The sequence below is a fragment of the Aquarana catesbeiana genome, linkage group LG12 (genome assembly GCF_042186555.1).
Source record: "Aquarana catesbeiana isolate 2022-GZ linkage group LG12, ASM4218655v1, whole genome shotgun sequence".
NCBI classification, from domain to species: domain Eukaryota; kingdom Metazoa; phylum Chordata; class Amphibia; order Anura; family Ranidae; genus Aquarana; species Aquarana catesbeiana.
This window is the reverse complement of record NC_133335.1, coordinates 39,985,234-40,012,577: the sequence shown is the minus strand read 5'-3', so window position 1 is coordinate 40,012,577 and position 27,344 is coordinate 39,985,234. Positions and strand designations below refer to the sequence as shown.

General features: G+C 40.4%; 1 protein-coding gene across 2 annotated transcripts in view; it reads left to right on the top strand.

Annotated features, from left to right (window-relative positions):
• Window positions 1–27,344, top strand: part of CRHR1 (corticotropin releasing hormone receptor 1) — a 327,518-nt gene that overhangs the window by 257,598 nt on the left and 42,576 nt on the right. The window contains exon 5 of one of the 2 annotated variants that reach the window (XM_073607633.1): window positions 15,507–15,592. The exons of the other annotated variant lie outside the window; for it this stretch is intronic. Within the exon in view, the coding sequence (XP_073463734.1) occupies window positions 15,507–15,592 (86 nt within the window). The remainder of the gene's footprint in view (window positions 1–15,506; window positions 15,593–27,344) is intronic. 2 annotated transcript variants of the gene reach the window in all.

Below are 27,344 nucleotides of genomic sequence, written 5' to 3'. Positions count from 1 at the left end.
GGAGACTCAGGAAGACAATAGTGAATATTAATTCGCTATTGTCACACAACTGGGTGGGCTCAGGGCGTAGTGCTCTATGCCCCGAGCCCACCCTTTTTTTAAGCCAATTAGAGCCTCAGCCTCCAATCATGTGCTTCAAAACAAAAAAAACCCCATTGGAATCCATGTGTCCGGCGCCCTGCATGTAGATTAGGGGCCAGGCGCATGGGGGGCTGGGAATGGGCCACCACTGTACTCCCTCACTTCCTATCTGGGGAAACCGCTGTCACTGGGACAAAAAGTGAGGGAAATTTCCCTAACGGAGCAATAGACAGTAGTGACCCCCTCTCCCAAACACAGACACAATGCAGTGTCTCCACTCTTCCCCAGTGGCCCCTCTTCCCTGCACATTGCTCTAATCAGGGGCGCTGCTCAGGGACATTGAGCAAGTTGATTGGAGCAGTGTTCAGGGGGAGTGTTAGATGGCTGAAGACTGACACCGCTACTTGTGTGTGGGAGCCATAGGGGTTGATTTACTAAAGGCAAACATACTGTACACTTTGCAAAGTGCACTCTGCAAGAGCAATTACTCCAGAGTTTAGTAAATGAGCAGAAGCTCTGCTGACTTCAATCATCCAATCATGTGCAAGCAAAAATGCATTCTCTTTATTTTCTTTGCATGTGATTGGATATTCTTTGCAAAGTGAAGCCTTACTGCATTTACTAAGCTCCTGAGCAACTGCACTTTACAAAGTGCACCGTCTTTTTGCTTTTAGTAAATCAACCCCATAGTCTCACCCTATTGTTCTGAATGCTCAGTTTACTTTAACCAATTCTGCACCACCTAGTATGTAAAAATACACAAAAAGAAGAGCCTAGTCATTACTGTATATGCAGCCTGGCTGAATATATACAGAAACTTCAATTGGCCTTTACTTTTCAGTTTTCAGTTTTAATAGTATCAACAGAATATAAACATGACAGAAAGCAAGCCATCTGAACAAAAGGCACATGGATCTAAAGCAGATAAGGAATATATAATGAATGATACCATGGCACAAGGTTTACAATCCAAATACAATGTGTATATATATATATATATATATATATATATATATATATATATATATATATATATATATATATACTACCGTTCAAAAGTTTGGGGTCACCCAAACAATTTTGTGTTTTCCATGAAAAGTCACACTTATTCACCACCATACGTTGTGAAATTAATAGAAAATAGAGTCAAGACATTGACAAGGTTAGAAATAATGATTTGTATTTGAAATAACATTGTTTTTACATCAAACTTTGCTTTCATCAAAGAATCCTCCTTTTGCAGCAATTACAGCATTGCACACCTTTGGCATTCTAGCTGTTAATTTATTGAGGTAAGCTGGAGAAATTGCACCACACGCTTCTAGAAGCAGCTCCCACAAGTTGGATTGGTTGGATGGGCACTTCTGGCGTACCATACGGTCAAGCTGCTCCCACAACAGCTCAATGGGGTTCAGATCTGGTGACTGTGCTGGCCACTCCATTACCGATAGAATACCAGCTGCCTGCTTCTGCTGTAAATAGTTCTTGCACAATTTGGAGGTGTGTTTAGGGTCATTGTCCTGTTGTAGGATGAAATTGGCTCCAATCAAGCGCTGTCCACTGGGTATGGCATGGCGTTGCAAAATGGAGTGATAGCCTTCCTTATTCAGAATCCCTTTTACCCTGTACAAAGCTCCCACCTTACCAGCACCAAAGCAACCCCAGACCATCACATTACCTCCACCATGCTTAACAGATGGCGTCAGGCATTCTTCCAGCATCTTTTCATTTGTTCTGCTTCTCACAAACGTTCTTCTTTGTGATCCAAACACCTCAAACTTGGATTCATCCGTCCACAACACTTTTTTCCAGTCTTCCTCTGTCCAATGTCTGTGTTCTTTTGCCCATCTTAATCTTTTTCTTTTATTGGCCAGTCTCAGATATGGCTTTTTCTTTGCCACTCTGCCCTGAAGCCCAAAATCCCGCAGCCGCCTCTTCACTGTAGATGTTGACACTGGTGTTTTGCGGGTACTATTTAATGAAGATGCCAGTTGGGGACCTGTGAGGCATCTGTTTCTCAAACTAGAGACTCTAATGTGCTTATCTTCTTGCTTAGTTGTGCAACGCGGCCTCCCACTTCTTTTTCTACTCTGGTTAGAGCCTGTTTGTGCTGTCCTCTGAAGGGAGTAGTACACACCGTTGTAGGAAATCTTCAATTTCTTTGCAATTTCTCGCATGGAATAGCCTTCATTTCTAAGAACAAGAATAGACTGTCGAGTTTCAGATGAAAGTTCTCTTTTTCTGGCCATTTTGAGCGTTTAATTGACCCCACAAATGTGATGCTCCAGAAACTCAATCTGCTCACAGGAAGGTCAGTTTTGTAGCTTCTGGAAGGAGCTAGACTGTTTTTAGATGTGTGAACATGATTGCACAAGGGTTTGCTAATCATCAATTAGCCTTCTGAGCCAATGAGCAAACACATTGTACCATTAGAACACTGGAGTGATAGTTGCTGGAAGTGGGCCTCTATACACCTATGTAGATATTGCACCAAAAACTAGACATTTGCAGTTAGAATAGTCATTTACCACATTAGCAATGTATAGAGTATATTTGTTTAAAGTTAGGACTAGTTTAAAGTTAGCTTCATTTAAAAGTACAGTGCTTTTCCTTCAAAAATAAGGACATTTCAATGTGACCCCAAACTTTTGAACGGTAGTGTATATATATATATATATATATATATATATATATATATATATTATATATATATATATATATATATATATATATATATATATATATATATATATATATCTTATATATATATATAAGAAATTAAAAGAAAAAGGGACATATGAAACACGCCTACTAATCTTTCTACGCCATGTCTAAACTAACAAGAGAGCTATCGTCTACAGACTATATCTCAACAGTAAATAGTGTTAACTATTACTTCAGGATCTGTCCATTGTAAAGTTAAAAAATGAAAAAAAAAAATAAAAAAAAATTGGCTGACATTAAAGTGTTACTAAACCCACAACAGTAAAATCAGTCTGTATATGCAGTAAAACATGCTTGTTATACTCACTGTGGAACCTAAGGGGTTAATCTTCAACATTGTGTATAAGACAGAGCCTTTGGAGTCAGGCTGCACATGCTCAGTTTGATGTGTATTGCTAAAGAGTTTTTTTTTTTTTTTAGGTGAGTGCATGTGATCAACACAGGGCCAATCAGCACTGTCCAGACAGAGGATCAGGGGTCCTACAGTCTCATAGGACACTTAGAGTAGAATGAAAACCCCTCCTACAAACTTTAACCAGGAACTTATAGAAGTCACAAGACTGCTATATACTGCTGATGAGAAAAGGTATTTAGCAGTTGATATTTACAAAAATAATTGCATTTCCATGTTCTGTGTACTGTGGGAGAGCAGATATAGTGAATGCAGGGTCCTTGGTGTAGTAACACTTTAATATGCCAAAAAGAAAAGAGAAAAACAGATATAAAAAAAGGGGTAACACCTTGAAAGAGAGAGAATAGGAGAAAGGGGGGAGAGGGGAAAGAGATTGTGAAAAAAGAGATAAATCTGAAGGAGACCTAGGATGAGTCAAAGGTGCTACGAATCTGATTGGACACCTGCAATGAAGAGAGGGCACATTTATATAAGCTACCCACAGTTTTCAAGTCAGTTCAAATAGATTTTGTTTGTCATTAATAATGCTGGCAACCTTTTCATGGATTATGATTCAAGAGATCTTATGTTTCAAACGCCTGAAAGATAGTGAAGGCGTCTTCCATGGTCCTGTAATAGTAATTTTGGCTGCTAGTAGGACGAAATAAACATTTGGGCCTCTTCATTTTAAAAACACATCTTATACGGAAAGGGGCAGTTATAAATATGATGGCTGGACCATGTCCCATTCCTTGAGTATTTAATTCTGATGCTTGTCCTCCTAAAAATGCCTACCATATAAAATGTAAGGGGTACCTGGGTTAACGCTTATGTAGGACCTCTGTTCTGTGTAATCTGTGAAGAATCAAATCCAAACCATCAATGAGCTGTCTGATAATTAGGCTCCTAATGAGAGTGATAAGAGCAGGATCTTAACAAGCAAGGAATTTCAACTGATAAATGATTGCAACAATTTGTCTGTAGTGCTGTGTCATTTGGAGAAGTCAAGGTGCAGACAGCATATCAACAGCTCTACCCAGCAGGACATCAAGAGGTGTTACTGTGAAGATTATACTTTATACACACTCTAATGCCGCGTACAGACGATTGGAATTTCTAACAACAAATGTTCGATGGGAGCTTGTTGTCGGAAATTCCGACCGTGTGTAGGCTCCATCGGGCATTTGTTGTCGGTTTTTCCGACAACAAAAATTTGAGAGCTGGTTCTCAAATTTTCCGACAACAAAATCCGTTGTCGGAAATTCTGATCGTGTGTACTCAATTCCGATGCACAAAAATCCACGCATGCTCGGAATCTAGCAGAAGAGCCGCATTGGCTATCGAACTTCATTTTTCTCGGCTCGTCGTACATGTCGTACGTGTTGTACGTCACCACGTTCTTGACGTTCGGAATTTCCCATAACATTTGTATGACCGTGTGTATGCAAGACAAGTTTCAGCCAACATCCGTCGGAAATAAATCCACGGTTTTGTTGTCGGAAAATCCTATGGTGTGTACATAGCATAAGATTTTATCATTATAAGTCAGAAACTTATACTAACACAAATTATTTGCAAATCCAAAGGCTCTCAAGTGGTTCTACACTTCAAGTGGTTTTAGCTTAAACTAAACATTTAAAATGCATATATATGAACAGTTTACTCCCCAAAAAAAATATTAGCAACCCACTTCAGCTACACTATTAATTCCCATATCAATGCCTTACTATATATTGAGCATTGGAGATTTTCTACTTTTCCTGTAAACCCACACTCAAGCTTAATTCATACTAATGCGTTTTTTGATGCTTTTTGCATTTTGCAGACATGCAGGGAATTTTTTTAACATGGGTTCCTATGGAACACCTTCACATCAATGCATTTTTGTGCCTCTGCCTTTTTAGAAAAGGTCGTGGACTCTACATGCAAAACGCTGCATTTTGCGAGAAAATCGACTTCAATGGACACCCATCCAAATCGCAAGTACTGTGATTTGTGTTTTGCAATTTGTGTCTTTTTTTTTAATACATTCACTGTATATAGCTGGTTGCTAAGGAGCGGGTCAGGAAGCTGGCCGCTGCATCCTTAGCAACGAATGAGTCATCAGCTGTCAGCAGGCTTCCCCACTGACAGCTGAATGTAAAAATAAAAAAATTTACGAGAAAAAAACGCGTGGGGTCGTCCCCCCCAGTCCAAACCAGGCTCTTCGGTCTGGTATGGATTTGGAGGGGACACCCCTACGGCAAAATTTAGTAAAAAAATGGCATTGGGGCCCTCCCAAAATCCATACCAGACCCTTATCAGAGCATGCAGCCCAGCAGGTCAGGATGAGCAAGCGCCCCCTCCTGAACCATACCAGACCGCATGCCCTCAACATGGGGGGTAGGTATCGGGTACATTGTAACCCCTACTGATTCACCAAAAAAAAAAATACATGAGCCGGTCCTTTATTAAAAAAAAATAGCTCTGTCTTCTCCCCGAGCTGTCTTCTCCCACCGCCGTCTTCTCCCAGAGCTCTCTTCTCCTGCACTGCTGTCTTCTTCCTCGCCGCCGGTTACCTGCTAAAAAGAAAAAAGTCCGCTCTTGTCTTGATGCTGTCTTCCTCCGTTCTGACACCCCCGCTGTCTGACACCTCTTATGTAGCCATGGCGCGTGGCCATCCAATGACTTCACCCGAAGAGCCCGCCCCATTGTGACATCTCAAGGGAAGGGCTCTCCGGGTGATGTCATCAGATGGTCACGCCACCAGCACTAGGCTCTGCCCCTGTAATTCAACTATCCAATCGAACTACTGAACAATGCTGTTTAATTGCTACACAGCCACTGGCAGTGCTTAGCTTCAGGAGGCCATGGAGTTTAATCTCAACTTGGAGAGAAGTTCAAGCTCTGCATACAGCCTTACCCTAGGATCCAGCTTCCTTCGCAGGCTCAAAAATAACCGACCTGAAGATAAGTACAGGTAAATGAAGTCACCACAGTGTCCCCTTTCACCAATAATGTTACACAAATTGATAGAAAAATATGAACTTTTAGATATGCACCCTAGGAAAGTTTAACTCATCATGAGAACATTAATATGTAAAAGTCATACATTTTATTACATCATTCACAGATATGTAAAAAATAATGAGCTGTTTGATACACGTTAGAAAGGCCCAAGGTTCTGACAATGTATTGTCTTGTCTACACGCTTCACGGATATTACGTTCCTGTCAGGGCTGGGCTCAGCCCTTCCTTCTCTGAGCTGGCCGCTCAGCTGTCGGCTAATTGCCAGCTCCTATCTCTCCACAGTGACTCACCTGTTGATGATATCCTGCTTGTCAGTCCTGCCTACTTTGTCAACATCACAGAGACTATCTCCTGCGTTCCTGTTAAAGACTTGCTTGGCTGACATTCCTTCTGGCTCCAGATCCTGCTTGCTGTTCCACTACTCTGATCTCTGGCTTCCTGACTTTCTGGCTTGTCTGACTATCCGTTCCGATTCCCGAACTTTGGCAATTTTTTGATTACTTTTGTTCTATTTACTTTTATTATTAAACAAGTGTGATGTAACTGTACTTCTGTCTGATTCATGGTTTCTGACAGTTCCCTAAGGACTTACAACGTGCCTTTTTCTAAATGGCACTACTCCATCTAATGTATGTGGATGAGTAAATGCAAAAAAATCACAAATTTAAAAAAAAATCGAAAGCTTATAATAATTTATTTACGCTCATCCACTCCTGTATTTTTCCTTTAGAGCTTCCGTACAGGCCAGGAGCGTCCTGATTGCCCATCTATGGGTCACACATATCTTGTGGGGTTAACACTATGTAAGAGTGAGGCTGTATGGTATTGGTGTTGGTTGTGTTTTTTTCACCAATACAGGTTTGACTGCTTCTTGATTTAATACTATGTATATTTTCTCTGTTTTCTCTTCTTGATGCATTGTTATAATGTTGTCAGTTTGATTTTTCTAATCTGTGATTTTTCTGTACTTACTCATTTATATACTGTAGATAGAGTGGTGTTGTTTTGAAGATTTGTAAGGAACGTCATAATCCCGAGGAAGTGGCATATCCACGTTCCACATAGACAACAAGACATTACATTGTCATTTAAACTTTCTAATGTGTATTATTATAACTAATATTATTATTATTATTATACAGGATAAATATAGTGCCAACAGTGTATCATACAAACCATGAATTTTTATCTGTGAATGGTTGATATTTTTAAAATTACAGTATATAATAAAAGATATCACTTTTCAAATATCATTGTTCTCATTATGAGTAAAATTTTCCTGGGTGCATATCTAAAAGTCCTTATTTATCTAATGACTTGTGTATCTGTGTTACTTATAGAGATGATACCCTGATGGAAATATTACATATTTGCTATGGAGTGATTCCACTATTATCTATATTGCTCTGTTTTGAGCAATAATGTTAGTGTATACACCTTGGTGAACATAAGGGTTTCATGTTAAGACTGGATTCACACTTGAGAATCTTTGGTTGGAGGCTTTTTTTTTTTTTTTTTTTTTTTTTTTTTGGTGAAAGGGACCGATGCTGCATCTGCCTAGATAAGTATGAATCTGCAAGAAAAAAAATCCCATACATCTCTTTTAAAGCGTAACTCTACTTTTGTTGAGAAAAAAACATTCCCCCCTGTGTTATCTATGTACATTGCAAGGATTATAACAAACTCTGTTGCAGATTCTCTGTTGCAGATAACTTTTGTTATTCTGAAGAAATCCCTGTGTGTTTCTCTGTGCCTCTGTGCCAAGTGGGTCTAATGGGAGTGGTTTCATAATTAACTGTCAGGTGTGCAGCTGCAGGGCACTTCTGAGGAAAGCTACTGGGCCTGCATTCCTTTAGACGTGTTCCTATTGAAAGTATCTCTCCAAAAATGACATTTTAGTTGCAGGGGATGCCTGAAATCTGACTTGTATCTTAGGCAGACTTCTGGGAAAATTGGTGAGCCAATCACACAAACAGGACATGATGTTTCTGGGGAGTGGTCAGTACACATTCTGTGTATAGAACACCTCCAGGTAGCCATATTGCATTGCATTGCATTTATAGAAAATTACAGCGGCTGCAGATTGAAAAGGAAAGTCATTTTTAATAACATTCAGTTACAATATGACTTGTGTCCCAATTTTATGTGCTATATTATTTTTTCTTTGTTTTATTTTTTTTCCCCCATGAAAGTGGAGTTACCCTTTAATTATTTTTAGCAAATGAAAAGCTAGCTACTAGAGGAAAAAAGACACAATAGATGTTGGCATGATTTTCAGGCCCTCCCATTAAAATCTATTGGGGCCAAAAACATTTGAAGATTGTAGCTCAAAAGAAGCACTTTCTGAAGTTACTAACTTGACGCTTCAAGCAACACCTCATTCAAGTGTGAACAGGCACAATTGAAAACCAAGGGATTTTGGATGTTGAGCATTTTGGAGTTTCAAGAACTCCAAAACGCTCAGGTGTAAATGGGGCCTAACAGATGATTGCCAGGCAGGCGTTTCTGTACTCCGATCATGCCTACATGTGTTTTTTTATTTGTTTTGGTAGCAGTACAGTTGTTTTTTTCGTTCCACAGTATTACAGCCTTCATTAGATCTACCTGGATCTTGGTCCAATTTAGTATTAGGACTTTTCACTCTAAACTCACCAAAAAATGCGTCTTTAAAGCGGGGTTCTGGTCGCTATATTTTTTTCTTTAAAAGTCAGCAGCTACAAACACTGTAGCTGCTGACTTTTAATAAGGACACTTACCTGTCCAGCGAGCCCGCGATGTCGCCCCCCCCCCCCCCCCCGAGGCTGATCCGTGCATCAGATCGGCCGCCGGCACCTCCATCTTAACGAAGGGAAACAGGCAATGAAGCCTTGCGGCTTCACTGCCCATGCGTGAGTCGCACGGCGCTTTGTGAATGGCCCTTTTGCTTCCTGGGACACACAGTTCCCAGAAGGCAACGGGGCCGCGGAGTAGGAAGAGGCAGATTAGGTAGACTGCCTAGCAACAAGGGTTTCAGGTAAGTTACATTTTTTTTTTTTTCAAATTTTTTTTTTTTTTTACAATTTTTGATGCTATTTTTTATTTTAGGGTGGCCCTCCACTTTAACTTTTTAGTCCCATAATGATGGTTGATGGCCCTTTATAATTTTTCTTTGTATCAAAGTCTCATATTTTGTAAGGCCTTACTAATAAACAACAGGATCTCACTAATGCACTTTCTCTTCTATTGTACGCTGTTTTCTAGCAATGCATTAAAAGGAATGTGCGATAATACCAACACTGGCTGTCTTTGTAGTGAACATTGGTGTGTCATCGGTTGTTGGTGATAGTTTTGTTTGCTGGAAGTGGAACTGCTTTTATCTCACACAATTCCTTTATCTCAGGGGATGAAGAGTGTTCAATATTTCCTTTGTATGTGCGTTCCATTTGATGCAAGGACAAATATCAGGCTGTAGAGCTAGGACACTATGGGCGAACTGGGAAAAGAATCACTCCAGTGTATGTCTGCATTATATTATACACAGCTCTACATTACATTTCCAGCATACTTCATCCCTGTGTATTTAGTAAGGATCTCGCTTTTACTATTTGACTGTCTATTTAACATGCTGTTGGTTACAGATTGGCTAGATTATTGCAAGGTTCTGTTTATTTGAAGTAATAGAAAGTAATAATAATGTTGCATTGCAGACAGACAAAATGGAAAAGAGAAAATCGCAACTGACAGCTTTATTGACAGTAAATCACAGATACGGCCTGCTCATTGAGTCAGACACACAATATTCAAAGATAAGATAAACACAGGTAATTTTTAAGTAGCTCAAGCGTGCTACTAAGATCATTGGCAAATTTCAGAGCAGTAATCATTCAGTTAAGCTAAATTTGCACAGGTGAATAGGAAAGGACAACTTATTCCCACGGCAAGAATCACAGGTGTATGGAAACAGCTGCTGCCAAGAAGCCTGTACAGTTGAATGACAGCATCTGCATCTGTCTTTATCTTGTAATCGCACACAGACAGATTACCTGCATTTATGGACACACGATTGGGCTTGGACACAGTGAGATTAAATCCGGGTGATCATCTGTCTCCAGCAGCAAGTAACGGCTCAATTTGCGACTGCAACTGTGCGCCCCACGTGGGAAAAGACAGTTCTTCACACAGGTGTACAGATTGATTCACCTGTGTGAATGAAGCCTTGAAGTATACTATATGTCTACTCACCCTCTAGTATCTCCCACCATTGTTTCTTTATTTAAAGAGGTTGTAGAGGGGGATGTTATTTTAGCAGGTGAATCCAACTTGGCTTTAGATCTTATAATGGACAAATCCCACACGGCTTCTTTTAGATCCCCTTCTAAACAAAATCGTATATTTGCTCAGTTAATATATCACTACGATCTTGTAGACGCTTGGAGGAAAGCTAACTCCACCTCTAAAGACTATTCTCATATTTCAAAAGTCAATCACCATTACTTTTGTATTGACCCTGTTTTTCTCCTCTCGGGACTCCTTCCTAAATTATGTTCAGCTAAAATAATCTCTACTCCATGGTCAGACCATGATCCTATAACATTGCAGTTCTCAGATTTGACAACTAAGATAGCCAAATCGCATTGGCGTCTAAATGAATCCCTCCTCAGTAATGACTCTTACTGCCTTGATATTTCTACCCATCTGAAGTCTTATTTTGAAATTAATAAGACAGAAGATACTACCCTCGCAATTAATTGGACGGCACACAAAGCATCCGTTAGAGGGTTCTTCATCCAGTTGTCTTCCAGGCTTAAAAAAGCTTGGGACGAGTACGGAATATGAAGCTCTAGCCAGCCAACATAAAAACTCCCATCCCCTGATCTATTAACTAAGCTTGAACAAGCTCTCTTGGAACTCAACATTTGCCTCACCACAAAAGCTGAGAAGCAATTACGCTGGTCCAATCATAGGTTTTTTACTTGGCGTGATCGCCCAGGATCCTTTCTGGCACATAAGCTCACTCCTAGATATTCCCATTTGGCATTGCCCAAAATTAGACTTTCAGGGGGTCACATTTCCCAAGATCCTCAAAAGATCCTTCGGGAATTCCACAAATTCTATGCTTACCTATACGGACAACTCCGGGAGGCTGCCGTTAGACGGACTACTACTACTCTGTCAAAATGACGCTTTTACCCAGGATACTTTACTATTTTAGAACTTTACTAGTGGCAGTCCCAAGAGGAGATCTGCAGCATCTACAAGCCGAGGTTCTTTGTTTCATATGGGGTAAAAGAAGAACTTGACTGAACAAACAGATCCTATATGCCCCAAAATTAAAGGGTGGTCTTGGTCTCCCTAATCTACAAAATTACTTTCAAGCCACTCAGATTGCCCAACTTACCTATACTACAGTTACAGGTCCTGCACCTCTTTGGGTCTCTCTCGAGGCACTCTCCTGTCACCCTTTGGCCATAGGATCATTAATGTGGCTTCCCAAACGGTTATGCCCTCCTATATTATGTCCTCCCTTATCACATTCATTGACGGTCTGGGACAGCGTCAGTCGCCATGCATCTTTATCATCCCCACACACACCTTTAGCTCCTATCTTCTGCAACCCGGAGTTTCCACCAGGGTTAGAACCACAATCATTTCATTGGTGGCTCAATATGGGATTGCTAAGAATTGGCAATTACCTTAATGGTAAGCAGGTATACAAGACAAGATGCAGATACCTACTAGTGAAATATTCCGATAAAATCAAACTGTATCCTTTTTTCAGATGCAAAATTAATCTAATCAATAGATATTGAAGAAATTTTCCAACAGGGTCCCAGTCCTAATATAAACTTAATCTAATAGTTAAGCCACTTACACTTACAACTTTTGAGTTGTCTTGCCAGGCAAGGGGCTTTTTGACGACTATCTGCGGTTTATGCTTCCCTCACTGAACCAAACTCAAAACTCTCCTATATGAATCAATGGGAAAAAGACCTGAATCTTACTTTTGATCTGTCTGAATGGCAGGACATTGCCTATACTTTATCCAAAATCTCTATCAAAACACGCTAATTGAAGCCAACTATAAAACACTTTTACGTTGGTACCTGTTCCCAACTCGAGGGCTAAAAAGCATCCATCCACATCACCTAACTGTTTTCGACGCTGTTGTCAGTTGGGGATAATGCATCATATCTGGTGGCAGTGCCCCCTGGTGATTAGGTTCTGGATTCGGATATTTAATTTAATAAATTCGGTGACGGGGGTAAACATCTGTAGATCCCCAGAGGTGGCCCTGTTCCATAAATTACCCGATGAGGTACCCAGGAAAATCAACAAAATTAATCACATATATACTGTCAGCAGCAAGGATTACAGTGGTCCGGCATTGGAAACAACTTGTTATTCCTCTGGATTATGTTAAAAATAAAGTTAACTGCATTATGATTAATGACAAACTCACTCACATACTCCAAAATTAACTCTAAAAAATGTGGTAAAATCTGGGACCCATGGATCCGTGACATTTCGGTTCCCTAATGTGCTCTGGGATGACCTTCTTTTATTCCTTTTTTCCTCTATTCTGCTTTCCTTCTCTTCCCCTCCACCTCTCTTTTTATGTTGTTTAAATCCAATACATATTGGGTTGTCTTAGAACTTCATTAAGTTTTGACATTGATATTCTCAGGAATTGGTACAAAGGTCCCCTATTACTTATTATCCACTATTCCTCCTCGACCCCCCCCCAACCACCACCACCACCACCACGTGTCTCTCCATACCATACTCAGATTCCTGTACTTTACTACACATGGTTATGATCCTGACTATTGAACTGCATTTTGTTGGATTAAATATATGTTTACTACTTTTTGATATTGTCTGCTGGGCTTTCTATTCTCAGCAGGTCTATCTGAGACCATCCCATGATTATTATTTGTTCCCTTATATTCATGGGCCATGTAATTTTTTGTTTAAACATATCTTATGTATTTGTATATTTATCATTGTGACAATCCGAGCATTGGCCTATGTTCACCTGCTACGCTTGTTATTTCTGGATTTTTTCAATAAAAACATTGAAATATAAAGAGGTTTATAAACCCTCATTTTTTTTTTCATAAAAATAACAAACACATTATACTTACCTGCTCTGTGCAATCGTTTTGCACAGAGCAGCCCCGGTGCTCCAGGCTGGTGCTCCAGGCCCCTCCAGGCCCCCACGGAAAGCTATTTTCCCTCAAGGCACCCTTATGGGTTTGCTCCCGAGTCCCGATGTTGCGTCCATTGACACAAACAGCGGAACTCGCCCCCCTTCTGTGTCACCGGATTTGATTGACAGATGCGGGAGCCAATTGCTTCTGCTGCTATTAATCTGTCCAATGAGAACAGAGACAGTGGCTAGAGTCGCTGTGCTCATGCACATCGCTGGAACGATTGGGTTCAGGTAAGAAAAAGGGGGGCTCTGGGGGGCAGCTGTGGCACAGGAGGTTTTTCACCTTAATGCATAGAATACATTAAGGTGAAAAACCTTCAGGCTTTACAACCCCTTTATTTAACTTTGTTGCTGTAGCAAAAAAAAAAAAAACACTTTTATTACTCCCTGTGACATCATTACCAGGCTTGAAAACAACTCCTATTAATTTCCTATTGATATAAGCATGCCCCCAGAGCTACATTTCTCAAGACCCTTCTCCCTAAACACAGTGAGGTTGATTTCCTAAAGGCAAATAGATTGTTCTCTTTACAAAGGATGTTGCTCTCTAAAAGGGAATTTTCCCCAGAGCTTAGTTATTGAGGTGAAGCTCTGCTGACTTCCATCATACAATCATTTGCATACAAAATCATGTTTTTTTAATCTTCCTTGCACGTGATTGGGTATTCTTTGCAAAGTGAAATTTCAACACATTCACAAAGCTATGAGGCAAATTCCTGTGCAAAGTGAACAGCTTATTTGCCTTTAGTAAATTAATCCAACGTGTGGATAGGCTCTTGGGAGTCAAAGTAGCAGTATTGTCGTGCTGGTGAAAAAAAAAAAAATCAATATCTTCGTAGGGAGTGAAGTCAATATCTTCGTACTCTTGATCATATTTTACTGCAGAAAGAAAGCAATGTGTTGTCAGCTCACTAGCTTTCTAGCAGGTATTTTTATGTACTTGCAGCATTTATAAAATATTGGGAAATGTGCATTTATTAGAGAGATGTACTGAATTTTTTTATCTATTTATTTTGCCCGTACTGAATATTTTTTTTTATTTTGCTCTCACATACATTTTAACAGGCACAGCAAATGGCTACCTATGATGTAAGCTACGCAAGCTGTATGTAGTTGGTATCATTCCAGAATGATTACACGTTGCTCTAACTACTACTACTTATGCCGCGTACACACGAGCAGACTTTTCGACCGGACTGGTCTGACTATCTATCCGACGGACTTTCGGCGGACTTGCCTACACACGATCACACCAAAGCCCGACGGATTCATACGTGATGACGTACGACAGGACTAAAATAGGGAAGTTGATAGCCAATAGCCAATAGCTGCCCTAGCGTCAGTTTTCGACCGTCGCACTAGCATACAGACGAGCAGATTTTTCGATAGGAACTGGGTCCGGCGGAGTTCCGACGTAAAGATTTGAAATATGTTCCAAATCTAAAGTCCGTCAGATTTACGACCGCAAAAGTCCGCTGCAGGTCCGATGAAGCCCACACATGGTCGAATTATCCGCCGCATTTGGTCCCTCGGACCAGTCCGGTTGAAGAGTCCGCCCGTGTGTATGCGGCATTACAGTATGTATCTTCCACATTGGGACTTACTTGCTTATGGAGGCTTCTTGGAGGCACTAAAGATGAAACTAGGGCCATTTCACATTAGAGATTCTCTCACTGGTGGCAACCCGGAACTAACAGGACTGATACTCTTTGCCTGCTTCTATGGTGTTGCTGTCTTGCTGGCCAGAATGGTGCAAGTTCTCACATGACAATGAGGGAGCAGCAACGTGGTGACACCTTGCTGGTTCAGCCAGTCAAAGGTAGGTAGGTGCTGGCTTAGTGTTCCTGACAATTGTGAGTTGCTGCTAGTGGCAGGATCAGTTGCCGGAAATACCCACCTCTCAAAGGCATTAGGGTTCTCATAAACATTGAATGTAACCTGGTTCTGTTTTAAATGTGACTGATTCACTTTAATATTGCCTAATCCAATCTCTCTGATTTAATTATATTCCTTTGTATTTGCCCTTCATGCTTTATTCACCTGTATACAACTTTCCTACGCCTTCACAGGAAATGAATAGTCATATCATGTTTCTGATTGTATGCTTAGGTAACGTCTACAGGGAATGTCACCTTAATGGCAGCTGGGCAGGAAGAGGAGATTATACACAGTGCCAGGAAATACTAAAACAGGAGGTAAGACAGACCAAAGAAATTTCCCTGCTTGAGAAATCCCAATCAAGTTTTGACGGATAATTGCACTTTTACTGTATTTTTGATAATATTAAAGAAAAACATGTGTTAAGAACAGCTGGTCGTTTACCACTGCTGAACCTAGCTTCTGAAAATGTTTACCTGGCTGCCATGCTGATCCAAGATCTTCAATATTTTCTGTCTGGGAACCAATCAGTATGGCAGCCATTCATGATGATCACATTGTACTGTACCTTCCTCTTTGTGCACCCCCCACTGTGCACAGAGGAAGAAGTACAATGTTAACCTCTTCCCACCGACGTAACACATCGACCTCACGGAAGTGGGCTTTTTTTTATCTCTCTTTGTGCTGGGAGCGCGCCACACAGTGCGCTCCCAGCACAGAGACTGGGGTCTCATTGAGATCCCCGGGCCCCGTACTAACGATCAGGACCTGGAAATCCAGATTCCGGGTCATCTGATCGCTGTTGTAGCCTCTGATTGGCTACTAAAGTGATCAGTCACTGTGAAGCCCGCCCCTGTGTTTCTCTCTCTGTGAGTGAAGAAGAAAGATACAATGTATCTTTCTCTTTCCTTACAGAGGAAAAAAAAAGTGTGTGTAAAAAATAGAAAATAAAAATAAAGAAAAAATACCTAGACCAAGGTTTTATCTAGGTTAGTGCCGGGGTTAGTGTTTGGGTCACGTAAGGGCCAAAGGTCAGGGTCAGTATATTTTAGGGAGGATTTTTTTTTTTTAATTAGCATCAGTGTCAGTAAAGCCTCATACACACGATCGGATTGTCCGACAGGAAATGTGTGATGAGAGGCTGTTGGCGGAAGATCCGACCGTTTGTACGCTCCATCGGACAATTGTCGGATTTTCCACAGACAAATGTTGATTGGCAGGCAAAAATTTTTCGTGGACAAATGTGTGTTGTCGGATTTTCCGAGCGTGTGTACACAAGTTCATTGGACAAAAGTCCAAAGTACAAACACGCATGCTCGGAAGCAAGGATGAGCCAGAAGCGGTCGGTCTTGTAAACTAGCATTCGTAATGGAGAATTGACATTCGTGATGCAGCAAATTATGAAATCTCCAAATGCAGCGCACATTCTCTTGGGGGATGGGATAATAATGAAGCTGCTTTGCTGGTGATACTGATGGAGTTGTTGCAAACAAATTTTCAAAGGCGTTTTTTTTTTTAGTGATATCAAGAATAATATTATTATGCTTTTTTTGGGGGGGCAGGTTACCACAACACCAGTATCCCGTAGTTTTTAAGATCAACGATACAACTATGTTGGTGTCCCTTGTCAATTTTACATTGTATTTTTTTAAATGTAACTGCCTACTCCCAAACTATCATTTGAAGTAAAACACACAGCCAAGTATTATTCTCCACAATTTTTTTATCGTGCATTAAAAAAAGAAAACAAATAAAATTAGACATGCTATCTGCCAATAGAAATTAACCAAAAAGTGTATTCTATGCATCCAAAAATATAGAAAATATACCAAATTAAATCATTATTATTCAACCAAAAAATAAAATAAAAGCCTCATGCATGTGTCCTGCTTCTTAATATAGGGGGTCAGCAATGCCAAGAGTTGGTGAAAGCAGTGGTCCGTCATCAGGAGATAATTCCGAAAATCATCTGGATTATTCTCCTGGAGCTTCCGCAGCAAAGGCATATGACATAATTGGTCACGATAAAGCAGCCAATTTTTGGTCCAAGAACTCCTCCTCCTGTTCCTGGACTGGACTTGGGTCAAAGCAATAACTCCAAGGCCAATAATAAATAACACGTTATCTCCTCTGATTCCGCAACATGGCTGGTTGACGAACGCCTGTTCAGAAAAGAACTGAAAAGCGCGAAATGAAAAGCGTGAACTGAAAAGCACTAAATGAAAAGCGCAAACTGAAAAGCGCTAAATGAAAAACGTGAAATGAAAAGCGCGAATCAACACTCACCAAACTTCTACTAACACGAAATTAGCAGAAGGAGCCCAAAGGGTGGCGCTAAAGAGCTGACAAAACACGTAGTATGTCACTATGTTCGTGTTTGTTGACCAACAATTTCTTGCCGTTTGTATGCAAGACAAAATCCAGGCACGCGCCTTCCGACAAAAGTCCAAAGTTTTGTCTGTGGAAAATCTGATCATGTGTACGAGGCTTTAGTGTCAGTGTCAATGTATTTTAGGTAGGACAAAAAATAAGAAAAGAAGAAAAAAAGCAAAATGCACATTATTGCTTCTGGGCTGTACTATGGGTACAAACAACGACTATAACGTACACATATGTGGTATCGCTGCAATTGTAAGGAACAGGAGAACTTATTTTGGGTTGTTCTTTGGTGGTAGGTTATGGTAGTAACAAGAAATATACAGCTAAATTAGATTTTTTTTTTAACTATTTTGGGACAGTTCTCCTTTGATAATAAAAAAAAAAAAATCAGGAGATATCCATTACCATTTAATACCAAATGAAAGTCCAATTTATCCTGAAAAAAAAACAAGGTATAATCCACCTGAATACACAAAGTAGTTGTGATAATATGTACAGTTTTACTAACACATGTCAAAGTTGCAAAATTGTGCTTAGGCATTTAGATTTTACCCTTAGGCGTGAAGTGGTTAAGAAGGATTACCATGTGTTAGTATGATTCTTTTAGGCTGGGTTCACACCATCACAACAGGATTCGGCTGGCAGCAGTGTGTCCCTGTTCTCTATTTCAGGGACAAATTTTTGCCTGAATTCGGCCCTGAAACGGAGCCAAAGACGCACAACGTTCCTGTGCAAGTCGCTCCGCAGCCGCAACAGAGATGTGAACCGGCTCCATAGAGAGCTGGGAGCTGGGAAACCCACATCCAATTCGCATAGGTGTGAACCCAGCCTTAAAAAAGTTTAAATGTTTTTCTTCATTTTTGGTTATTTATGAAATCAGTGTACCACATAAAAGCCTTATATGCCCTTTAAAAAGTGTAAAATTTATTTAGGTGGTATAATTGGTATTCAAAAATTTGCCAAGACTGTGAACCTCGATCGCATGGGGTTTGATTTAAACCCATAAGTAGCTAACACTGAACACACATTTCTGTTATAAGCAGATCCCCCACCAATATTTCTGTTATAATAGATCTTTCACAAGTAAATTTAATTTAACATTTACTAATCTCTTAACCGCTTGCTGACCGCCGTACGAACATTTATGCCGGCAGAATGGCACGGACATGCAAATGGGCGTACAGGTACGTCCCTTTAAATTTGCCGCTGGCGGCGCGTTCGCGAGCTCCGTGACTCGATGTCCGCGGGGATACCCGCAATCGTCTCTCGGAGTGGAAGAACGGGGAAATGTTGATGTAAACAAGCATTTCCCCGTTCTGCCTAATGACACTGACACTGATCACAGCTCTCCGTGATTGGGAGCGGTTATCAGTATGGTGTCCCACATAGCCCCTCCCCCCCACAGTTAGAATCACTCCCAAGGACACACTTAACCCCTGCAGCGCCCCCTCCTGGTTAACCCCTTCACTGCCACGTTTACACAGTAATCAATGCATTTTTAATCGCACTGATCGCTGTATAAATGTGAATGGTCCCTTAAATAGCACCAAAATTGTCCGATGTGTCCGCCATAATGTCGCAGTCACAATAAAAGTTGCTGATCGCCGCCATTACTAGTAAAAAAAAAAAATATTAATAAATATGCCATAAAACTATCCCCTATTTTGTAGATGCTATAACTTTTGTGCAAACCAATCAATAAACGCTTATTGCGATTTTTTTTACCAAAAATATGTAGAAGAATACTTATTGGCCTAAACTGAGGGAAAAAAATGTTTTTTTATATATTTTTTGGGGATATTTATTATAGTAAAATGTAAAAAATATTAAGTTTCTTTCAAAATTGTCGCTCTTTTTTTGTTTATAGCGCAAAAAATAAAAACCGCAGAGGCAATCAAATACCACCAAAAGAAAGCTCTATTTGTGGGGAAAAAAGGACGTCAATTTTGTTTGGGAGCCACATCGCACGACCGCGCAATTGTCAGTTAAAGCGATGCAGTGCCGAATCGCAAAAAGTGTTCTGGTCTTTGGCCAGCCAAATGGTCTGGACCTTAAGTGTTAAAGAAGAACTAAAGTCTTCGATAGTTACCTTTCCTCCAACAGTCCAATATACCTCCCCTGGTGCTGGCATCTTCTGCCAGGATTCCTCCAGGTGCTGGGCTGCAGCCATCTTTATTCGCCATCACAGGATAACATTACGCATGCACAAGAGTTCACTCATCCCGGTACATCGAATGCATTTGCGCAGCCCATTATACATTCTACAGATAACTGTGAGCTGGCAGGTAGGTTTATTTTATTGCATAAGAGATATTCCATGTCCCTTCTGCAATAAAGAACCTACCTGCTTGCAATACTTAATCACTTCAGTCTCGGAAGATTTGGCTGCTCAATGACCAGAGCATTTTTTGCGATTCAGCACTGTGTCGCTTTAACTGACAATTGCGCGGTCGCGTGACGCTGTACACAAACAAAATTGACGTCCTTTTTTCCCCACCAATAGAGCTTTCTTTTGGTGATATTTGATCACCTCTGCGGTTTTTATATTTGCGCTATATACAAAAAAAGAGCGAAAATTAAAAAAAAAAAAACACTATATTTTGTTCTTTCTGCTATAATAAATATCCCCAATTTTTTTTAAAAAAGCAAATGTTTTTCTCAGTTTAGGCCGATACGTATTCTTCTACATATTTTTGGTAATAAAAATTGCAATAAGCATATATTGATTGGTTTGTGCAAAAGTTATAGCGTCTACAAAATAGGGGATAGATTTATGGCATTTTTATTATTTTTTTTTACTAGTAATGGCGGCGATCTGCGATTTTTATCATGACTGTGACATTATGGCAGACACATCAGACATTTTTGGGACGATTGACAATTATACAGCGATCAGTGCTATAAAAATGCACTGATTACTGTATAAATGTCACTGGCAGGGAAGGGGTTAACACTAGGGGGCGATTAAGGGGTTAACTGTGTTCCCTAACTGTGTGTTCTAAATGTAGGGGGAGGGGACTGACTAGAGGGGATGACAGATCGTGGTTCCTAACTATTAGGAACTCCCGATCTGTCTCTCCTCACAGAACAGAACAGGGATTTGTGTGTTTACAAACACACGTCCCTGTTCTGCCTCTCATGCCCGCTTGATCGCTCGTGGCCGGCGGTCATCGCGACCGTTGGCTACGAGCATCGGCACCCCCGCAGTGCAGCGGGCGCGTGCGCGTGCCTGCTTTCCTGCTTAAATAAGCCGACGTACAGCTACGACGGCTCTTGGGAACGTGCCGACCTGCTGCAGTATAATGACGGCGGCTGGTCGGCAAGTGGTTAAAACTGAGACAGTCCTACTAAAGTATGATGCACAAAAAAAAGTTAATCTTCTTAACTGGCAGACTTCGATGTGTCTAAAGGCACGTACACACGCTTTGATTTTTTGGATGTCAATTGTGTCACGATGACCGATCGTCCGCAAATCTTACCGTTAGTATGGTGCTTTCGACAGCCAATTTCACTTTCGTCAGACAAAAGCTGGATGTGCAGACTATAAAATTTTTGTCGGATGTGAACTAAAGGTCCGATTTTCGTTTCAACATTACAGTTTTTGGACGAAAAAAATCATAAGAGCAAGACTATGCATGGTCAGAACCGAAAGAATACATACAAAACTATTCAACGCGTTGCGTCACTTCTGACGTTGTATTGTGTCAAATGAAAAATTCTCGTATTGTTAGTAACCTCTTCACTTTCGACATGAGACTAGCATGCCACAAAAATCGGACGTTCTGTCGTCCGAAAATCAAAGCGTGTGTATGAGGCTTAACTCTCAGGTTTAGACTGCCTTGATAATGTTGAAATTGATATCATTGTCTGATATAAATTGGACCCTGTAGCCTTAATAGGTACATCCGTAGCGGCTGTTTGCTGTCCCGTGCTAAAACGGGTATTCATGGCTGATTTACTTTTCTGATGGCTTGCCTCGGGATATGAGTTATGTGTGTCATAGACATCGCCGAAGATTTATTTTAACCATGAATTCACCTTCATTGGAGCGTAAATAGGAAGGAAGCCATAACATGTCACTTATAGGTCATGCCACCTTATGAACAGAGACACAGGTCAGAAAAAAAAGGCTATTTTTTATTTTAAAGGTAAAATCTGGGCTAAACAAATATTGTCTAAATACAAGACCTGTGTGTAATCTTACTTGGTGTGCTTTGTGTATTTCCTCCCGATCTCTGCAATAATCTAGCATGAAACAACTCCAAAACATTACCTTTTTTTTCCTTACTATGTTCCAATATTTAAAAATGTTTTTAGATTTTTAGTCACGTAAAATAAGAACTATTACATTAATCTTTATTTTTAGGTTTGCCCATTCACCAGCTGATAGATGGTGCTCCAGATTTTAAACATATACCAGGCCTTTTCTTTACTACACTGCTGGATACAAACCTATTGCTAATTATCTGAAGCTTAAAGTGATATTAAAGTCTTGTTAAGAAAAATAAAATAAAAATAGCAAACATGGTATACTTACCTGCTCTGGGTAGTGGATTTGCACAGAGATCCTTCTCTTCTTGGGTCCCTCGCCGAAGCTCCCGACCCTCCCTCCTGCCAAGTGCCCCCAGAGCAAGCAGCTTGCTCTGGGGGCACCCGAGTAGGCTCGCTCCCAAGCCACAGCTCTGCGTGTCCATTCACACAGACACGGCAACAGCTCACCCCGCCCCCTCTCTCTCCTGATTGGCTCACTGGCTTTGATTGACAGCAGTGGGAGCTGATTATTTCTGTTGCTGTCTTAAGCCTCGTACACACGATTGGATTTTTCGCCGATAAAACTGCGGACTTTTGTCCGAAGGGCCTTGGCCAGGAACTTGTCTTGCATACAAACGGCAAGGAATTATTGCCCAACAAACATGAATGTAGTGACGTATTACTTGGTTTTTCAGCTCTTTAGCACCATCCTTTGGGCTCCTTCTGCTAATTTCGTGTTAGTAGAAGTTTGGTTAATGTGTTGATTTGCGCTTTTCATTTTGCGCTTTTCATTTTGCGCTTTTCAGTTCGTTTCTGAGCGGCCGTTCGTCAACCAGACATGTTTTGGAATCGGAGGAGATAACGTGTTATTTATTATTGGCCTTGGAGTTATTGCTTTGACCCAAGTCCAGTCCAGGAACAGGAGGAAGAGGATTTCTTGGACCAAAAATTGGATGCTTTATTAATCGTTACCAATTATGTCATATGCCTTTGCTGCGGGAGCTCCAGGAGAATAATCCAGATGATTTTCGGAATTATCTCCGGATGACGGACCCCTGCTTTCACCAACTCTTGGCATTGTTGACCCCCTATATATAGAAGCAGGACACATATGCATGAGGCTTTTATTTTATTTTTTGGTTGAATAATAATGATTTGATTTGGTATATTTTCTATATTTTTGGATGCATAGAATTCACTTTTTGGTTAAGTTCTATTGGCAGATAGCATGTCTAATTTTATTTGTTTTCCTTTTTTAATGCACAATAAAAAAAATTGTGTAGAATAATACTTGGCTATGTGTTTTACTTCAAATGACAGTTTGGGAGTAGGCCGTTACATTTTAAAAAATACAATGTAAAATTAACAAGGGACACCAACATAGTTGTATCTTTGATCTTAAAAACTACGGGATAATAGTGTTTGGTAACTTGCACCAAAAAAAAAAAAAAAAAAAATAAGCATAATAATATTATTCTTGATATCACTAGAAAATAAAATCCTTTCAGAAATTTGTTTGCAATAACGCCATCAGTATCACCAGCAAAGCAGCTTCATTATTATCCCATTAAAGAAGAAGAGAATATGCGCTGCATTTCGAGATTTCATAATCTGCCACGTCATGAATGTTAATTCTCCATTACGAACGCTAGTTTACAAGACCGACCGCTTCCGGGTTGTCCTTGCTTCCGAGCATGCGTGTTTGTACTTTGGACTTTTGTCCGACAGACTTGTGTGCACACGCTCGGAAAATCCGACAACAGCCATTTGTCCGCAAAAAATTTTAAAGCCTGCCATCCAACATTTGTCCGCGGAAAATCAGATAACAATTGTCTAAAGGAGCGTACAAACGGTCGGATTTTCCGCCAAAAGATCACACAATTTCATCACACAATTCCCGTTGGAAAATCCGATCGTGTGTACGAGGCTTTAGTCAATGCAGAGTGAGAGTCCCCGGTGAGCCCAGGCTCTCGTGCACATCGCTGGATCGAGATGGGGCTCACATAAGTATTGGGAGGGGCTGGGGGGGAGGGGCTGCTGTACACAGAAGAATTTTTACCTTCATGCATAAAAAATCTTGAGCCTTTAGTACCACTTTAAATTACACACAGCTGAAGAGTCAGAAAAGTTATTTTCCTCCCTTGCCTGCTTTTTTTAGACAGGGTCATATAAAGATGAAAGTGTATGCCGGGGCAAAAAAACAAATATGCAGTAATCTCTTCACTATTTGTACTTTTTTTTTCATGTTTTGTTTCTTTGGAAATGTTGCAAGTATAGAAAAATGCTTGTTGATCTGCCATAAATCTGAGAGAGCTTTTACGTTCCTGTAGTGCTGCACTGAAAAACCCAAGCAGTATTGTCAGTCCGGCCCGAATTCTCCTTTGTGTGACTACAGAACACCTTCCCACAAGGTTATGAGGATGAGGGTGTACTGTAGTCCCAGTGCACTTTCCTTTCTGTGGTCCAGCAGGGGAGAAGTCATGCAGGGAGTTAGGAGCTCATTTAATTTCTAGTAATGTTAGGCTTTTTTTTTTGTACAAGCAAAAACAAAACAAGAGGAAATGTGCACGTATTTTAGATATACAGTGGGGACGGAAAGTATTCAGACCCCCTTAAATTTTGAACTCTTTGTTATATTGCAGCCATTTGCTAAAATCATTTAAGTTCATTTTTTTTCCTCATTAATGTACACACAGCACCCCATATTGACAGAAAAACACAGAATTGTTGACATTTTTGCAGATTTCTTAAAAAAGAAAAACTGAAATATCACATGGTCCTAAGTATTCAGACCCTTTGCTCAGTATTTAGTAGAAGCACTCTTTTGATCTAATACAGCCATGAGTCTTTTTGGGAAAGATGCAACAAGTTTTTCACACCTGGATTTGGGGATCCTCTGCCATTCCTCCTTGCAGATCCTCTCCAGTTCTGTCAGGTTGGATGGTAAACGTTGGTGGACAGCCATTTTTAGGTCTCTCCAGAGATGCTCAATTGGGTTTAAATCAGGGCTCTGGCTGGGCCATTCAAGAACAGTCACGGAGTTGTTCTGAAGCCACTCCTTTGTTATTTTAGCTGTGTGCTTAGGGTCATTGTCTTGTTGGAAGGTAAACCTTCGGCCCAGTCTGAGGTCCTGAGCACTCTGGAGAAGGTTTTCATCCAGGATATCCCTGTACTTGGCCGCATTCATCTTTCCCTCAATTGCAACCAGTCATCCTGTCCCTGCAGCTGAAAAACACCCCCACAGCATGATGCTGCCACCACCATGCTTCACTGTTGGGACTGTATTGGACAGGTGATGAGCAGTGCCTGGTTTTCTCCACACATACCGCTTAGAATTAAGGCCAAAAAGTTCTATCTTGGTCTCATCAGACCAGAGAATCTTATTTCTCACCATCTTGGAGTCCTTCAGGTGTTTTCTAGCAGACTTTCATGTGTCTTGCACTGAGGAAAGGCTTCCGTCGGGCCACTCTGCCATAAAGCCCCGACTGGTGGAGGGCTGCAGTGATTGGTGACTTTCTACAACCTTCTGCTATCTCCCGACTGCATCTCTGGAGCTCAGCCACAGTGGGTTCTTTGGGTTCTTCTTTACCTTTCTCACCAAGGCTCTTCTCCTCCGATAGCTCATTTTGGCCAGACGGCCAGCTCTAGGAAGGTTTCTGGTCGTTCCAAACATCTTCCATTTAAGGTTTATGGAGGCCACTGTGCTCTTAGGAGCCTTAAGTGCAGCAGAAATTTTTTGTAACCTTGGCCAGATCTGTGCCTTGCCACAATTCTGTCTCTGAGCTCTTCAGGCAGTTCCTTTGACCTCATGATTCTCATTTACTCTGACATGCACTGTGAGCTTTAAGGTCTTATATAGACAGGTGTGTGGATTTCCTAATCAAGTGCAATCAGTATAATCAAACACAGCTGGACTCAAATGAATGTGTAGAACCATCTCAAGGATGATCAGAAAAAATAGACAGCACCTGAGTTAAATATATGAGTGTCACAGAAAAGGGTCTGAATACTTAGGACCATGTGATATTTCAATTTTTCTCTTTTAATAAATCTGCAAAAATGTCAACAATTCTGTGTTTTTCTGTCAATATGGGGTGCTGTGTGTACATTAATGAGGGAAAAAAATGAACTTAAATGATTTTAGCAAATGGCTGCAATATAACAAAGAGTGAAAAATTTAAGGGGCTCAGAATACTTTCCGTCCCCACTGTATACCCTTATTTTCTTTTTTGTTTCTTTTTCATTATTTTTTATTATTTTTAATGTTATTTCCTTTTGCCCAGACATAAACTTTAAGTTAGAGCTCTACAAACTTACCCACTCTAAAACAATATGCAATCCTGAAAAAATGTCCGTTTAAATATGTCAACTTTTGAGCAAACAAATTGACCTAAAGCCATTTAAAAGGGTCACTTCCTTAACAAAAATCTTTAATCAGGATTATAGGAGTCTTGATGGTTTGCACTCTTCTGTACAGACAAGAAATTAGTATTCCGTAACTAATCATTCTTATTTTACATAAATCCTACTGCTCTCACCTCTTTTAAATTAAAAATCTATTTTACATTCGGTAAACTAATTGGTTCTCCTATATCGTTCCAGCTCAGGATGGAACATTTTTAAAGATCCACTGCATAAAGCGGAGGATCCGCAGCCAAGTTCTGTATATCTGGTATTACCAATTCAAGACTAATCTGCAATGCTGCAAATGAAAGTAAATGTACATAACTCATATTTAGAACATTGCTTTTAGCAAGCGTGAAAACATCGGCACAGTATTATCCAAGCATTTATATGTCAGGGAATGTGGACGGTGAATAAGAACGGGTTTTAAATTCTGTGCCCGGTTTATCTTACTTTTGGTTTTGTTGCCTCTTATAACAGGTGTGATTTGTTTCTTGACAACCATTTTCAGTTTGTGAGTTTTGTTGGCTGTCTAAGCAGCTTTTCCATTTTTTGATTCCTGTTGGCTAGAATAGCCAATTATACAATGGTAAGGGGGAATCACATTTAAAATCTAGATTTTACCTGTTTCAAGAGTCAGTTGCGTTGGAAGGATAGATAAATCTATAGCAGAATCTTTCTACTGCAGTGTCCACATACATGTAACTTTCTTGTTAAATGCCAATGAGAAGACTAATGTAGCACACACTTTAATTGTTTATTGTAGATGCTCATATAGCACTGTCAATTTTATGCAGCGCTTTATCTACATATATTATAAATTCACATCAGCCCCTGCCCTTATGAAGCTTACAATCTAAGGTCCCTAATTCACACTTACACATACTAGGGAAAATTTAGACAGGAACCAATTAACCATTTCAGCCCCGAAAGAATTTACCCCCTTCCTGACCAGAGCACCTTTTGCACTGCGTCGCTTTAACTGACAATTGCGCGGTCGTGTGACGTTGCACCCAAACAAAATTGATGTCCTTT